We start from the raw sequence: 16,923 nt of genomic DNA on the forward strand, positions 1-16,923 counted from the left end.
TCGTAACTACAGGAACAGAACTGCCACGCGAAAACGCGCCTACCCGAATTACTGTGGACAGTCCTGCCCTGTCCCTACCTACTTAGGTTTAAACACACACACCAGAGAATAAGTTACCTACCTACCTAACCCTAAATTTAAAAAAATGCAAAACTCAGTCTCTCAAACAAACACTCCACGGTTCTCATTCTGAATGTCCGGGCGCGACCTAAACTAGGGAGGACTCCCCGGGGTTCCTCCGACACCCGGACACAACCTCATTCATACTCTAATTGTGTACGTACCAGTTTTTGTAGTGGACTGACAAAGCTAGTGCCCATTGCGTACTTTTACTATTTATGTAAAACATTTTAATATATCTAATATAGTCTTTATTAAAATATCCTCTATATATGATTATATAAGATTGAAAAGCTAATTCATTATGCATTTTACAATATTACTGACGCGTATGCAATACGAACAATTGCCAAGTATATAATAACTATAAGTTTAATATTATTATTACGATTGTTATGAATCTAATGTTAAAGAATTCTGTATCTGAATTGTAATGAACTTTTGATACGATGCACTTCCACAACCTAACCACAAACACACATATGTGGACAGTACATCGTGCACGAGACACTAGCATTGTCAGTCGCACGGATAAATTATTATTATAAATGTTACAAACTAAGTCATCGTGCCCCGTTGCCTTCGCTCGTGTAAATAACACTTGGGCATGTGCACGAACTTAGGCAACGAACACGGAAAAGTATCCTGAAAATCCTGACTAGAACAACTGGTTATTAATAATTAACTAAACGGTATCTATTCTCAATTAAAATGACTCGACTTGTTATATGTAATATATCGACAATAGAGTACGTTAATATTGAAAGATATTATTATTCAAGAAAAATTTGTGACTGAAATTTAATTGTTCAAAATGTAAGACTTTAATAAAGATTGCATGATAAAAGAATTTACTTTGCATATTGAAATAAATTTGTTAAATTACTATTCAAAATATTCAATTAACCTTGGTCGATTCTGTCGTCAAAGTAAATTTTAAAAAAAATAAAATTAACATGCATGTTCCTTTGAGTTGGAAATCGACTAGTCGCGAAACGCCTTCTTGCACATAAAATACATCATATGATGTATTAATTAATAAAACGAATATTTAATAATTATATTAATGATGTAAGATATTTTACTCAATCGTACAATTAATATAATGTTTTCACATTATATTAATTCATATTCTACTCAATTATTATAATTCATATAAAGATAATAAACATATTCCATATATTTTATCAAAATTGTGTAATAATCATATTGTGTAATATTTATTGATAACATTAAAAAACGCGAGTGCAAGAAGACCCTAGCCTGCACTAAAAAAATATAACTCATGGGTAGTTTTCATACCCGCGGTCACTTAACTCGTCAAAAATACCAAGTATACAACTGGTCACCCGTGTTGATTTGGATCTTTCATCCTACAACATGGTTGGGGACCAGAGGAACACAAATAGCATGCGACTCACGAGTGATGAACTTGTGCCTCTGGAATGACTGCGCATAATGATGCTGCTGCTGCCCGGTGGAAGTCATCAAAGCCCCCTGCATGGTCCTGCTATAAAGAATAAGAAAGCAATTATAATCTATTGTTAAAATTATAGAGATTTTTAATTAACACATTTCAAAGTATAAATTTATACTTACGTTGTTCGCCCGTGGTCCACCGCCCGATACCTCCCGGGTACTGCTGCTGGTTCCCAGGATCATGTTCAGAAACTGTAAGAAAACTGTAAGAAAACAATTAGAATCTATTGTCAAAACTGTAGAGATTTTTAATTAAAAATTTCAAAGTATAAATTTATACTTACATTGTTTGCTCGAGGAGCATCGCCAAATAATCCTCTTCCGTGATGCACTGATTCTAATTCCGGTAACGAGGAGTTTAAATGTCAAATTGAAAAATAATTAATTTGATTGGAAAGTATTAAATTAGATTACCGCGACCGAAGATTGAAATCGGCGAACAAATGACTCTATTATCGCGATTCAGAGAACAAGGAGAGCCACGATGCTCTGGAAATAATTTAATACTGCGTAAGAAACACTGCTTCTATTCTCGCGTTTGCCTAACACCGTGAACGGTAATGTGCTTGGGGTCACTTTGCCCCGAGAAACAAACATGTTGCTACGTACAATCACTGAATCTACCGGCCGCATTGCGCGCGGCCAACAAATTTCCTGGAAAGAAAAGAGCTGAAAAGAAAGGGACAGGAGACAAGAAACACAACAAGCACACCTGTGCTTATCCTACTGGTTTTCTTTTTTCATTTTCTTATAAGAGTTCGTCAACAGAAATACTGCTTTACTTAATACTACTGCATAATACATAATTTCAACGATAAAATATTATCTACGAAAATAATTACGTACAAGTAATTATTCAATTTATAAATATTATATCACTAAATTTCATAGTTAGTGTTGTAAGCATGATTATGTTTACTTTCTCGAACGTTAGAATATCCCGTAATTTTTATAAATATTCCGAAATTTGCAAGAATTAAAGTTCGCTAGTTATTTATGCTTGAATAGCATATTCCAACTCCGCAGTTACTACGTTTTCTAAAACTTGTATCGAAATATGTATGCAAATTGCAATTACAACAATTCATAAAGAAATATAAAGGATCAATTAAATAAATAACAGTCGGAGATATTTAATCGCGATCAGAATACAGTCTAATATAAACTATTCCAATTTATCGTTAATATCTACCGACGCCATTTCTATATACTTCGATATGTATCGAAGTAGATAAAAAGTTTGTTAACGATTTTAATATTTTATCTTAACAATGACCGATTACAAAATTAAGATCATGCTTGCAACGAATGATTTAATAATGATATAAAAATATATAAATATTAATATGGGTGTTAATTTTTGTTGTAATTGTTTAAACGTTACCAATATTCCCTCCAAAATTTGTCGACTCGTCTGCCATCTGTTATGGTGTCGTTTACGCGCCAATGAAACTTTCCATGGCGTCGATTTTCAATCCGAGACTGTAACAGAAATGAAATACAAATTAAATCATAATTAAACAATAATTGATAATAATGAAGAAATATTAAAAGGTTAGAAACTCGTATGTACCTCGTTGGTCGCGAAACGCTGACACGTCTTGGCAGGTTCCAACAAGTCTTATTATTTCTTAATTTCGAGTTCCAATAAAAGACTGTAACAGAAACGAAATAACGATGCATTAAAGTACGCAAACGATTATTACAATTAAGTAATGATTAAATCGAAACCGTATTGCAAGAGATCGTAAGTAGTAATACGCGAGTAGTAATAGTGGAAGGATAAACAGGTTAGAAATACGCACCTCGGTCGCGAAACGCCGATACGTCTCGAAACGTCTTGTTATGTTTATTTTCAAAGTATGAATGATGGCCGTCCGCTGTGCTCGGCAACGCTCGCGAATTAGGCGGCGGGGTGGGGGAAGCTCCGATGTCTCGCGAAGCTTGTTTATGAACCCAAGGGATACCTCGGATAGAAACCGCGGATAGACTGATTTTTAGTAAATTATTTACAACTTTAACTAGTCAAGGAATCGCGAATAATTCGTACTTTTCAATTGGTATGCATTTACACGCACTAGCTGCTGCCTACCACACTAATTCAGTGAGTTTCTCAACTGACCGTTATCCATGAGAAGAGGCCGCTAAAATCACCTCCGAATTTTCAGGTCGGTATGGCAGTCAGATTCGGCCGCGAAAGTCCATAAGGTGAAAGCACAGACGAGATATATGAATAGACGTCTCACGTAATGTAATTTTTCGGCCGGAGTTTCTGGGGTCCCGGGACCCCATTACCATTTTCGTGTCACTCGCTACGTTATCAACAGATTCAGAAATTAACACAAGAGGAAGTGAGACAGAAAATAAAATTACAGAAATTTTATTATTTTTTAACGGAATTAAAGCTGTAGGGTCCATCATTGGACATTAATCGATTAATTTCATTGGAGAAATCAATCGATTAAGAGTATTTAAAAATTTCAAGATTATTAAAATTCATAAGGATGTATTTCATTGATACGTACACCGCAAATTCTCTATTTTTTATTTTAAATTGTAATACATCATTTATTAAAAAAATAACTCGGCAGAAACGTATTTGCGACTCGAAATCAGTTTAATCAGACTGTGCATCGGGGCCCCGGAAACTCCTCATTCCTCGCTTTCGCACACTATGCTCAATTGCGTGTACGTGAGCTCGTTGAGTTTCGGAAGAGCCGAGAAGAACAGGCTGATACTCGCTTTCCTTCTCGCTCTTGCATCGCTGACGTCGTTTACATTTCTCGAAAGCAAGCCTGGCATCGCCAACCGTTCGAATCGTCAGTAAACGACAAAAGCCATCGTGACTGACAGACCTTACATTTCTCGAAATCGGACCTGGGCGCTTTTTGAAGATTCATTCACTTTCCATACAAAGCGACCATGCGTTATATACATATACATGTTATACATGCTAGGAACTATAAATTGTATAACTTTCGTTGTATATCTACTTTCTAATAACATGGGAAAATTTTAAAATATAAAAAAATGTAAGAATACTGTAGAATTTTTGCAATGGAGAATTATTGAAAGAAAATGAGGTAATTATTTAGAAAAGGCCGGGTCTCACCGATTTCGATGATTTTTGAATATGTTGTAGAAATCAACATTTTGAGCAACTTTTTCCTATACATATAACCGCCGCTCGGCCTTAGTTTCCGAGATTTTTCTTCAAAAAGATCGCTACTACTACAATGAATTCTGTCTATATGTATGTACATATCTGTGGCTCTGTATTGCATCAGTCCACGATCGTTGCTTTTTTCTCTTGTTTGTATTAGTCGGCATAACAACCGACGACAAATAATGTATAATGTGTCGAGCTAAATCTAGTTCTGCATTGTTGTCAAAGGTTCGAATTTTCTGAAGTATGGAACTCGCCAAATACATTATGTAGGCTATTTAGGTGAATTCTTCTTCCGTCGACAATATCATGCTAATGATCTTATGGGATCGCGGAATAAAACTGCCGTTTAGATTTAGGAAATATTTTATTGGCCTATGCGCTGCGATGGTTCGCTCTAGACTGGGGCCATGCGGCCACACATTCACTCACATACATACATTCACGCATTCAATTGTTTTTCACACTCATCCTTGTCGCTCGGCCCGGCGGCGAGGAAGTCTCTTTCTTACCTGTCGCCGGCCGCTACAATCTAATAATTAAATTTGTCGAAATAATGGCTGAAATCTTTCCCACTTCTGATAATATCAATAAAGAAAATTGAATTAGAAAATGAATGCGTGGCCGCCGTTTGGCGGCCGGCTACACAAATCGAGTTTTTAAGCACAGCTGTTATACGCATTCATTGCCGGCCGCCTCGATGTATCTATAGAAAATAAAAAATAAAAATTTATTTCTCATAATTTTCTATGGTATGGTAAATTCTGAAACAATTCCCAATATACTGTGGCGGCCAAGGCACCACATACGCCTTAGCCGTTCGAAGCCGCTACAATGTATGGTTGCACACGAGACGATGGTTGCACACGAGACGACCAGAGCCGCGTGAGCCGAAAAGCCGTTGTCGTCGTCTCTGACCGTCTTTTGTTTTTGAAGGCCTCTTGGTACGGTGGCGATGATCGTACCAGAGAGTCGAGCGTAACCCGCACCACGAGTCACGTCGTTGTACGACAGCAACTATACAATTGTGCGGAACGGAACAGAGCGGAGTCATTATCTTCCCGATCCCACAATACATAGCAGGTTGATTTATACATGTTTCACAATAAAATGTTGTTTGACGTCTTTCTCCTGGTGTTTTCCTGTCGGAACAAATAATGCAGTCCCGATTTCTTTGGCCTACATTTGGAATATGTAGCTTATTATTCATTCTATTGTCCGACAAAGAACGTTAATTTATTTAGATTATAACGAAGATAGCAATAGGAATGGTTCGACTTTGAATGAAGTTTCGATTTTACGTTTATAGTTTTTTACGTTTACGTTTTATGTTCTTTATGTTAAATAATTTCAGTAAACATTAAATAATATAGTTTATATAGTTACGTTTATTGTCCACGTGTTTGAATCCGACCATACGCCTCTGACCATCATCGACAATCCTTCCACTTCCAACGTAAAAACGGCTGATATATTTCTCATTTTAATAGAATATTTCCCATTTTAATAGGAAAGTACAGGAAAACATGTGTTTCTTAAAAAATTGCGGTGAAATCAGTTCATTCTCCTTAATCACTAATAAACTTTCATGTCCCCTCAGAGGGGACGACCGAGTGCAAAGGGTTAAAATATGTTCATAAAATATTATCGTTTTAAAACGTGTATTTCCGTAAAAACAAATTTTTGTAATTTTTTCTTCATTATGGTATATTGCTTATACATTGTATATGCCTACACAGGTCAGAAAGTCAAAAATGCCTAGGCAGTCGAGAATCTCGGCTCGAGAATATGCGAGATCGAATTTCAGCTGTGGTGAGAGCAAGAAGGATAGACTGACATTCGCCGCCTTTCTCGAATCTACGAAGCTATACGAAACGCCAGAACTCATATACAAGGTGGTTGGCATTAGTGTGTGTGAGTGGTGGGGCAGTTCCCTTTGAGCACGGGTCTGCCGTCTGATAATACTCCACTGTCTTTTCCAATCCCTCCCATAATCAACTCACATGTATTTACGTACCCACTCAGCTGGCTGCCCATCAATACTAATTCAGTGCCTAGTTTCTCAACTAACCGTCATCCATGAGAAGAGGCCGCTAAAATCAGCTCCGAATTTTCAGGTCGGTATGGCAGTCAGATTCGGCCGCGAAAGTCCATAAGGTGAAACGTCTATTCATATATCTCGTCTGTGGTGAAAGGTCTATTCATATATCTCGTCTGTGATACGAGTAGACCTTTCACCTTATCGACTTTTGCGACCGAATCTGACTGCGTTACCGACTTGAAAATTCGGAGGTGATTTTAGCGCCCTCTTCTCATGGATGGCGGTCAGTTGAGAAACTATTCACTGAATTAGTATTGATAGGCAAAAAGCTGTAGTTGCGTAAATCCACGTGAGTTGACTATGGAAGGGATTAAAATTCATTTCTGAATCGGTTGGTAACGTTGCGAGTGACACGAAAATGGTAATGGGGTCCCGGGACCCCAGAGAAACGGGCTGAAAAAATACATTAGGTGAAAGGTCTACTCATATACCTCGTCTGTGGGTGTACATACTCGTATATCTCGTCTGTGGTATGATATACTATGCTTCGATTAAATAGAAATGCACTTCTCTCATTTCACAGTAATTTGGTCATTTTATTCTTTGTATTATTACATTTTCAACAGTAAAAGTTATGTTACACAAAAGAATTTATTTAAAAGTAATTTTTAGTGGTGCCATCTGTGATTTCACAAACGCTTACTTCACGTTATTTCTTGTGTGAAACTATAAAACCTTTCTATTCAACATTTTCTTTTATTTTTATTTATTCGAGTGTAATAATTGTATAATGTTCCTTGTAAGCACTTTTATTAATTTCGATTTTGCGCACTATTCTTATTTCATGTAATATAGATTACCTTGTAAAATTCGACAAAAAGTTTCAGGTTCTGTTACGTCTGCGCAATGAAATTCCTGAGAGGGAAAACGAACGAAATAGTTTCGCTTCTCACGAAACAGAAATGACTCTAAGGACTTTAAATGGTGACTTACCGGAAAAGTTAACATTTAGCGAAAACTGTTCTGTAGCTGCTGATAACTCGACGGGCTCGATAACGCCGGAAAATTTTGAAAATATCACCGAAAGACGCGAAAAACATAATGATCAAACGAGCGGAACTGTTGCACGCGAAAAGAATAATCGAAGCGAGGAATTCGATAACAGGAGCAAGATAATCGATAATCGAGAGAGAGTCATGTGTATTGAATCTCATTTGAACGGTTTACTCTACGAAGAATACATCTTGAAATTGTCGATTGATCGGGAAATAAAACTCAAATATCCGGTTTTATTAAATAACGAGTCAATAGTTAAAATGGAATTTGTGGATAAAGAAACCGAATACGAAAGAGCACCGTTGGACGGAATCGTGATATTTTTTAAAAACATATACGCATGCGTGAACGTAAAACAAACCGGCGTACCATGTGGTACACAAACTATGAAAATGAAAACTTCCAATAGCTTTACACAAACGATGTTTACAGGATTGAATTCAATTTCTCGCTTGAACGTTGGTGTTAGGGTGAGTAAACAAATTTCTAGATTTTTAGTTTTTTCTACGTAACCAAAAAATCGACAACGCGTAAAAAATAGAGAAATAAAATAGGAATAGAAAAACCATTGTGAAAAAAAAAAAAACAATCCAAAGTAAATAATTACGAAACGTTTTTATCGTCTGATTGCTAGCGGAAAAAAGAAGGTTCGATCTCTATTGTTAATCGAAATTCCCCAGTATCGACCGTGTTGAATATCGAATATTTATTTCAACGTTCCTCTGGCAGTATAGGTAATAACATTTTAAACACAACGGACATTGGGAAGCCTCGCAACTATTAATTACAAAAATATTGGCTGTGACAGACAATTTTTTATATACTTGTATTTCATACAGTACCACTGAAAAATGTACATCAATTTCTCCAGATTGGTTGGTACAAAATGTAGACTGATTGTTTTAATCAAACAGATGCTTAATAGCGAAAAACGTGCGATAGAGAGAAGTCTAACTAATTTGGAAGGAACCGTCAAGACTCTAAAATGCAACGCATTAGATCAAGCTCGAACCATGGTAAGTAATAATTCACACTACCTTGAAAATGGTGAATTTTTCGAATGTATAAGGGCATTGAGTCAATAACTGCATAGTGGCGTCTACAGTTCTTTGAAGTGCATGAATATATAACATTATAATGATATTTGTAACACGTAATGGTATCGAACTAGGTTTGGCATTATAACTGTAATAATACTTTTGCTATTTAATTGTACATAAAAAAATACCACTAGGAGCAATTGATACAGATGACCACGTATTTAAAAAGACATTAGTTGTTATGTTTGTTGATAAAAATGTTATCAGATGAATCTTATAGGATAGCTATACACGCAAAGATGTACATTATTTACGTACATATACATACATATATGTATATATATATGTATTAAGTGTACATTGTCGTATATTTAATTGTATGTAAAATTTCAATAATTATCACACTATTCTGAGTAAGAATTGAACATTATTTGTTTTTGTCAAATATAGAGGCGCAGACTACTAAGTTCGCATACATCGGTAAACTTTCTTTTAAACAATCTCAAAACACACTTATCTTGTTCGATTGAGGTGCGATCTTATTACAGACGTGTAAGTGGAAAATTTATTAAAAATGTGAAATGCAATGCGTGGAAAAATACATATATGTGTAAACTTTAAATGGTAAATCCTTCAGTTCATCTTTCGTATAGTTCATTTGATCGAGATATTTGGAATTAACGTATAATTCTTGTACTCTCGATTCAACGTTCTGTATCCAAGTTTTAATTACAAAGAGATAAAAAGACGAATAATTAATCTAAATTTCTCTTTAAGTAACAAAGAAAACTTGCTTTGTAATAAACTCTCTTACAATTACATTTACTTCTTTTGGCAAATAAAATAAATAGTTTCAGCATGCACTATGTATCTTAATTAATTATATGTTGATTCTCAAATCTTAGAAAGACAATATTAGAAACAGGCAAAGGCTTAGATTCAATCTTTGTGTAAAATACCTTTAAAAAACACGATATTTAAAGAGGTCCAGGAAAAGGCGATATTACGTTAAAATACGATAAAAGGTTGGAGGAATGTCATTACATACTAATACATATGCTTTCGTAACCCTGCTCTTTCCCGTTCTCTTTTTCTCACCTTCTTTGTTTCTTTACTAATATCCTACCTTTGTTATCAAAAAGATTCAAAACTGATTGCTAGAGACTTATTTATATCTATACTATTCTTCTCTTGTCACTTACTTTTGAGTATACAATAAATTGTTTCTAGAAAAGGAAAAAATTTTCTTCTGAATTTATCTTTTCTGTTTCTTATGTCTGTTTGAGAATGTTCGATTGTAGTCAACATGTCGGGCCTGGCACTAGGAGTTTGTATTCCTAGTAATACTTTGAACGACTCGTTGTCCCCACCAAGTTTCAAGATTAAACGGCTCGAAATCTGTAAATACAGCAGAAATGTTTAATCTAACACATATTCTAAAAATAAGAAACTATATAACAGCAACTTACCTTTCAACTGTGGATTCGGTTCTCGTTCTTGATAATATGTGACAGATGCCCCATTCCTATAATTTGAAGAATTGCTGTGTGGTTGGTTGTGACACATATCCAACTCTCTAGATACTGTATTCCATGCTGCAACAACAATATTTCAATACAAAGATGTTCTATATGAAAACATTTAATTTTATACATATAGCAACGAAGAATTAGTAACCTATACTCACAGTCATAGATATACTTAATTAGGTCAAAATGTTGAGTTAAAGTTTCGGGTTGATGTCGTGATGGAATTGAGGATGGTCTCTTTCCATTCATCGTCGTCATTTGTGATCTACCACTATAAACGAAACATATAAAATATGTCATTAAAATTGATTAATTTAAACTATACAGGATCACACCGCGATATATAATCACCGTGTTAAAAGCGATAGCATTCAACTTAGTTAGCTTAATATAGTCTATTAGGTCTATTTTAAGATTTAACGATCTTATCAGAATAAACATAATTACAGGAAATTCCTCAACGAGTACATTAACATTTAACACAATTAACAAAATATCTATTAGAAAAGATTAAAACATACGAAAAAAATTCGAACGTAAGATTTAAAAAAAATATATTTATTGTAATATATTGACATACATATGTTAACATGACGTTTAAAGTCTGTATAGTAGAAGAGAATGGTCGCCATTTTATTGAATCGCCACCTAAGTCATAACCTTTCTTTTCACACACTGATATTATGTTTAATATTCGATGTACATAACAATATAAAAATTGTTTGTATGTTGAAACAAGGTTATAAATAGAAAGTAGTTCCATATACTTAACCAATTAATATCAATCAATTAAATCTTACTACTCAAAGGTGTCTATCCGTTTTATCAAAAGCCACGTAAGTATATTATACACAGAATACACGATTCATATAACTTTCCCAGAACATTTTTATTCGACAACCACAAAAAACTAAACTGTTGAAAAATTAATACTAAATATGTAGAACATTTGATTAAATTGTAAAATGCATCAGGTGTCTAGAAATACACAAATCAATTAATATTAGGAAGCCTACTTTCGAAGAGAAAACGTCGATGGAAAAGATGGCGGTTCTTGTATGATAGTTAATGCGCTGCTTTCTAGTTCCCGCCTGTTCCTTCCTCTACCCATTGAATACTGTTGCTTCTGTAATTCTCACGGCAACAGAACGATTGGCGATGTGCCAGAAATAAGCATGAGACTACGTAGATGGAAAACAATTTCGCACACGATGATTAGAACGGGACGACCAAACGTAGAGACGCGGGAACGTAGAAAGTAACTTTCGCAATAAATACCTCATTTTCTCCGAGCTTCGTTGAACTACTTCAGCAACGACACACTGTTAAGACTGCAGCTTTGCGATTGAATTTTTACCAACTTTTTATTAACAACCGTACAAGTATATTAGGGAAAATAAAAGCCGCAATGCTATGACAAGACGAAGCGTTTGTTTCTGACAACAGCTGCAGGAGGTTTTCGTCAAGAAGAACTGTCAACAATAATGACTTGACCATGCCTCGTACGGTAATGCAGAAAAATAGTGGCGACAGTTCTGTGGGTATTCGAAACAATACTTTGAAGAATTCCGACGCAAGGTGGAGCAACCACAAAGTTCTTAATAATGTTACTAGCACAGACGAGATATACGCTACTTTTAAAAAACAGATGAAGATATTAAAATGTTATTGTGGATAACTAATCCTCAGTACATGTTTTCAGTGCTTTGCTCCTCCATGCTTAATAGTCATTGACGTATCATAAATACATTATGGAACCCGAACGCGACAATCATTCATTAGCCTGAACGGTTTGGGCCATCACCCAACGAACCTTTATTTCCTTCGTAGCGCAGGTAGAACAATTAATCATTTTTCCTCGTGGTTTCCATCGAGCAATGATACTTCATTCAAAGATAAGCATGAAACGATCGATCAAAGGTAAGAGATTTGAAAACTAACATTTCACATTAAATTCAGTATAAGAGATGTTAAACAATAATCGTTGTTCACAAAAAAAATAAAGACGCAAAAAACGCTCAGAAATTAAATTTATACATATTTCAGGTTAAAATATTTGTAAAATGCTTTCAGAACATTTATAAATAAATATAGAGCATTGTTATATAGTTAAAATTTGAAAAAAAAAATAATGAAGAAACAAAAATACTAAGTCCAGAAGGGAGACTCGAACCTACGGTAAAAAAATTCCAGCGGTTCCACAGTGGGGCACTCTAACGCTGCACCATCGACGCAATTAAAAATATCGTTGATTTTTTAAGATATATTCCGCTCAACGGTTGGCTTTATTTTATTTGTTTCAATTTTTATGAAATTCTGCTTAGTGTAGAAACATTAAACAGTCTATATAACACTCATATATTGAAGAATGCATCAAAATTCAACGTGTATTTCCGTAAAATAAATTTTACAAAATTTTTTTTTCACTATGGGTACTTTACTTATGTGCGCCTACATATGTAGGTCGGAAAGTAAAAAAGCCTGGGCAGTCGAGAATCTCGGCTCGAAATTTCAAATCGTATGCCGTTGACGGGAAATCCGACTTCAGTTGTTAAGAGCGAGAAGGCAAATGTGAAGTCTTTCTCTCTCGACTCCCACGAAGCGGTCCGAAATCACTTCGGGCAGTTTCGGAGAATCGAAAAAGAAAGCATGCGTCAGTCTGTCTTTGTCGACTTTCCGAAACTCTACGAGCTCACGTACGCGTGATCTGGCATGTGTGAGTAATGCACCCGGTGCTGAATCTGGCATCTCTGGTATATGCCTGTTATCACCAACACTCCGTTAGACGCTAAGGAAGTTCGTCGTCACTATTGTCGATTTCGATATTGTAAATTGCAGCTTTATTTCGTTAATATTTATGATGTATTTATTTTATTCATTGCAACATTAAAAAAAAGTCTCATAAACTATTTTGGTGGTACATTAATATCAGGAAATCAAAACCAATATATTTGGGATCAGGGTTATGGACATATTATACAATATAGTATAATATACATATGTATAAATCATGTCAACAGGGTTCCTTAAGACAATATCTCTTAAAGTAGACTATTGCAATTTCTTTGAAAGTAATATGAAAATTCGATAACATAAAATCTACATAGGAATGAAAAATAAATAGCCTTATAACGATTATTACATAATTTAATATGGAAACCATGTAAGCATTGATCATGCTCAGCAGAGTTTAACTTTGATAATTACGCAATAGTCAATGCTTTTTACATTATACAACTATTAGTAAGGAAACTATATAATACCCATCATTTCCATTACAGATAAATCAAAAGATCTGAAAATGTACGTATATAAATTTTATTGTGTTGTAGTTCTTGATATTCCTTAAAATAATTTTAACAGTTAATGGATATGAACTTACTTGGAATTAATTTCATCGCCTGGAATGTAAAATGGATTACACACAGCATTAGAATATGCAGCATGTAATTTCTTGAAAATCTGCAAAATAAACCCTATTTATTCATATTGGTAAATTATATATTTATCACATAAGGAACAGAAACAGAACATTTTTAAAAGCATTACCATTTTTACATCATTATCTCGCAATGACATATTTGACGATTGCAATACAATAATGAATTTAATTTTTGTATTTGTAGCATAGCCGTATCTAAAATAGAAAAACAAATTATTTATCAGTTCATTGGTATTAAAATATAGGTGATTCTAAGTATATAATCCTAGGAAAAAATAGCTGTTTATTTCTAATTGATCTTTACAAGCAAAAATAAATTCAAGAAACATATGTAAATGAGATTTTTTATTATACAATAAAAAAGGAACTATTAATTTTTACCTAAGATTATTATACGTTTGATTTGACACATAATTCTGTTTATATAAATACTTGTCATATATATAATATATATTATGCATACACTTTGTATTCCTCTGTAGCATATAATAATCCTAAATACAAATCCCGTATATCAATTACTGTTTTATTTCCAACATTCAACTTCTCTTCAATAATATCTATTGATGTGTGAACTTTGCAATGAAATTGCAATGCCAATGATTCATCTGCACATCTAATATACTTCGGGGAGTTCTGTATAAAAATGTTTCATTTGTTAAATAAGCAAAAACAAAATTTCTATTTATATTTTATGATTTATTGTAATTATCGATTCTGAGTTTTTGGTTATTTATTAAAATTTTACTAGTACCTTAACCTCAAAGCAGTAGAAAATGTATACTTACGTCTTTACCGATTACAGCAACGCAAACTGCCATATTTATGGATTCTATACTTCTGCGATATTAAAATCCATAACAATTTTTACTAGATTAATTAAAAATTTCAATTTTTTTAAAGATATCAATTATATAAATACACTTTGAACTTCATCCATAAAGGTTCTAATGTCACTTTTGACAATCATTTCGACAAGGTAACCAAACAAGTCTAATATTGAGTTTTAGTATAAAATTATATTTTTATTTACAAGAATAATTTATGTACAAAAAGTATTCATGTGTATTATTCTGCATAAAATATAGATTTACAAATATTTGATAAAAACATCGGTTTTTGTGTTTATATACAGAATATAAGAAACCTACTTAATCTCCTAACAACGAACATTTTTATGTTGATAGAAAGAGCTTTCCTTTTGAGCAATAAACAGAAGATCAATTGTTCACCTACATGTAGAAGTACATATCAAACATAGTTTATTTTAGGTTTAGGTCTTGTCGCAGTATCTTTTCTTTAATGTTCTGTACTTGCGTAGCATATACAATGCTTCCAGTTCTTTAATAATAAAATTACCGTGTGCTAACATTTTGTCAATCTTTTCAGGATCACGTTCTTCCTTATTCTTTCCAAAAGCATTCTTTAAATTTCTTCTGAAAAAATCATAACCTCTTGGATAGTCTCGACCCATGTACAAGAGCTAGAAGCATCAAACAATAATACAAAGTATAAAATTTATATCTACAATAATGAAACAAATAAATGATTATTTTCTTTTGAAGAATAAGATGATCAGTGTATCATTTTAAAACGGTATGCACGTAATACCAGAATAAATAACACCAATAAACTAAAATAAAATTGCAAATAATTCATTACCGTCTTGTACAAATTAATGACTTTAGAGCGTTGAGACATTGATCAGAGTAATGTTTGGTATTTATCAATATCTAATTAAATAATATACGCCAATATTGAACGAATATGGAATTGTTTACTAGATACAATATATTTTGTTACCAACATAAAATTACTTTCCTATGTATGCATGTATTTATATATGTATATATGCAAAAGCTGGAATCGTATCATCATTTTATCGTATAAACTCTAAACAAAATATATGCATGAAAGAATCCGCCAATTCAGCACCAATCACCAATGCATTTGCGTATCGCACCGAACACAACCCATGCTATCAGCCAATCGTACAACGAATCGTTATTCCACTACGAGAAAATGTTTCTTTGTTCGAAGAAAATATTGCCAACTATCTTTTTATTATAAACCATATCACAGCATTTGAACTTGAGAAGTAACCGTTGTACTGTTGTGCCAATTTGTTATGTTATCACAGGACGATATCCGTACGATAAGAATTACGTAGTGTTGAATTATTTCTTTATAACATTGATCTGTCTATAGCGCCTCAATATTTGAAGATCATCGATGTAGATTTGAAGTTGCGTGCAATCTGATACTATTCATACGATAAAAGAAAACATTTCACTTTCATTTCTTAATTGAATTGTCGTCATTTATCTTGTTTCTCAGCGATGTTAACTTTGTACAAATAAATCGAAATGTATGAATTTATACATATATTTAAATAATCTTTCCTTAGACATCTTACTTGAAAAGATTATATTTATAAAATTGAATAAGGCATGTCATCTTCTGGTTACAGATTCTCGCTTGTACCTTGTACTTAATGAAATAAACAACAACAAAAATATGTAAATGTTTTATAAAACTAGAACGTATTTTCAGATTTGGCTACTTTAACAAAGTTGCGCAGTACGCCTGTTGTCAGGCGTATGTTGTGAAATGATAAAAATTTAACTTAAATTTGATTATAAGAACAATAGATCCTATTGGCATTACAGAAAATTACGAATCCCGTTCTTTAACTATAATATTTAATTTTATTAAGTGGAATATATCAAGGCACGTCTACGTTATTTCTTCTTTTTGATCGAACAAAAAATTGTTATAATATTTGTATCATTTAAAATTATATCGATTCTTTCTTATTCGAACATTAATGTTTGTCTTTGAAATTTTAATTTTGAACGTAATTGTAAAAGAAAATATCAAATGTTAATTATTATAAAAATGTTCGTTTTAAAAGGTAACAGATAAATTAACAACAATAAGGTATGGTGTTGAGCATTGTAACAGACGCATATTTACCGAGTGACTAATAATTATGTTTTCATGGAAACGTATCTACGCCACAGTAGAATTGAAAAACATTGCACCCGATC

At 33.5% G+C, this 16,923-nt stretch overlaps 2 protein-coding genes across 2 annotated transcripts; both read right to left on the minus strand.

The window, feature by feature from the left end:
* Positions 1 to 10,089: 10,089 nt before the first annotated feature.
* Positions 10,090 to 11,654, minus strand: LOC122397192 (MAPK regulated corepressor interacting protein 2-like). The gene is made up of 4 exons (XM_043396174.1): positions 11,448 to 11,654; positions 10,590 to 10,702; positions 10,372 to 10,497; positions 10,090 to 10,300 (listed from the first exon to the last, which is right to left on the minus strand). Exons 1-4 carry the CDS (start codon positions 11,540 to 11,542, stop codon positions 10,224 to 10,226), a joined length of 411 nt encoding a protein of 136 aa, XP_043252109.1. The 5' UTR covers positions 11,543 to 11,654; the 3' UTR covers positions 10,090 to 10,223.
* A 1,694-nt stretch (positions 11,655 to 13,348) lies between these two features.
* LOC122397246 (trafficking protein particle complex subunit 2-like protein) lies at positions 13,349 to 15,681 on the minus strand. Its single transcript, XM_043396287.1, has 7 exons — positions 15,536 to 15,681; positions 15,233 to 15,356; positions 14,662 to 14,705; positions 14,337 to 14,509; positions 13,981 to 14,068; positions 13,814 to 13,893; positions 13,349 to 13,726 (listed from the first exon to the last, which is right to left on the minus strand). The coding sequence occupies exons 1-7, from the start codon at positions 15,572 to 15,574 to the stop codon at positions 13,684 to 13,686; spliced, it is 591 nt and encodes a 196-aa protein (XP_043252222.1). The 5' UTR covers positions 15,575 to 15,681; the 3' UTR covers positions 13,349 to 13,683.
* Between the last annotated feature and the right edge of the window lie 1,242 nt (positions 15,682 to 16,923).

This window comes from Colletes gigas, unplaced genomic scaffold (genome assembly GCF_013123115.1).
Source record: "Colletes gigas isolate AHSC1104 unplaced genomic scaffold, ASM1312311v1 Colletes_gigas_Sc00009, whole genome shotgun sequence".
Taxonomy (NCBI): Eukaryota; Metazoa; Arthropoda; class Insecta; order Hymenoptera; family Colletidae; genus Colletes; species Colletes gigas.

Excerpts from the sequence above, each read along its gene's own strand:
- LOC122397192 (XM_043396174.1), bottom strand. The coding sequence starts at position 11,542 with ATGGGTAGAGGAAGGAACAGGCGGGAACTAGAAAGCAGCGCATTAACT. Across the intron at positions 10,703-11,447 it reads TCGACGTTTTCTCTTCGAAA|TGGTAGATCACAAATGACGA; the intron begins GTAGGCTTCCTA and ends TTTCGTTTATAG. Across the intron at positions 10,498-10,589 it reads AATTAAGTATATCTATGACT|CATGGAATACAGTATCTAGA; the intron begins GTGAGTATAGGT and ends TTGTTGTTGCAG.
- LOC122397246 (XM_043396287.1), bottom strand. The coding sequence starts at position 15,574 with ATGTCTCAACGCTCTAAAGTCATTAATTTGTACAAGACG. Across the intron at positions 15,357-15,535 it reads TCATTAATTTGTACAAGACG|CTCTTGTACATGGGTCGAGA; the intron begins GTAATGAATTAT and ends TGATGCTTCTAG. Across the intron at positions 13,727-13,813 it reads GGCGATGAAATTAATTCCAA|ATCTTTTGATTTATCTGTAA; the intron begins GTAAGTTCATAT and ends GTACATTTTCAG.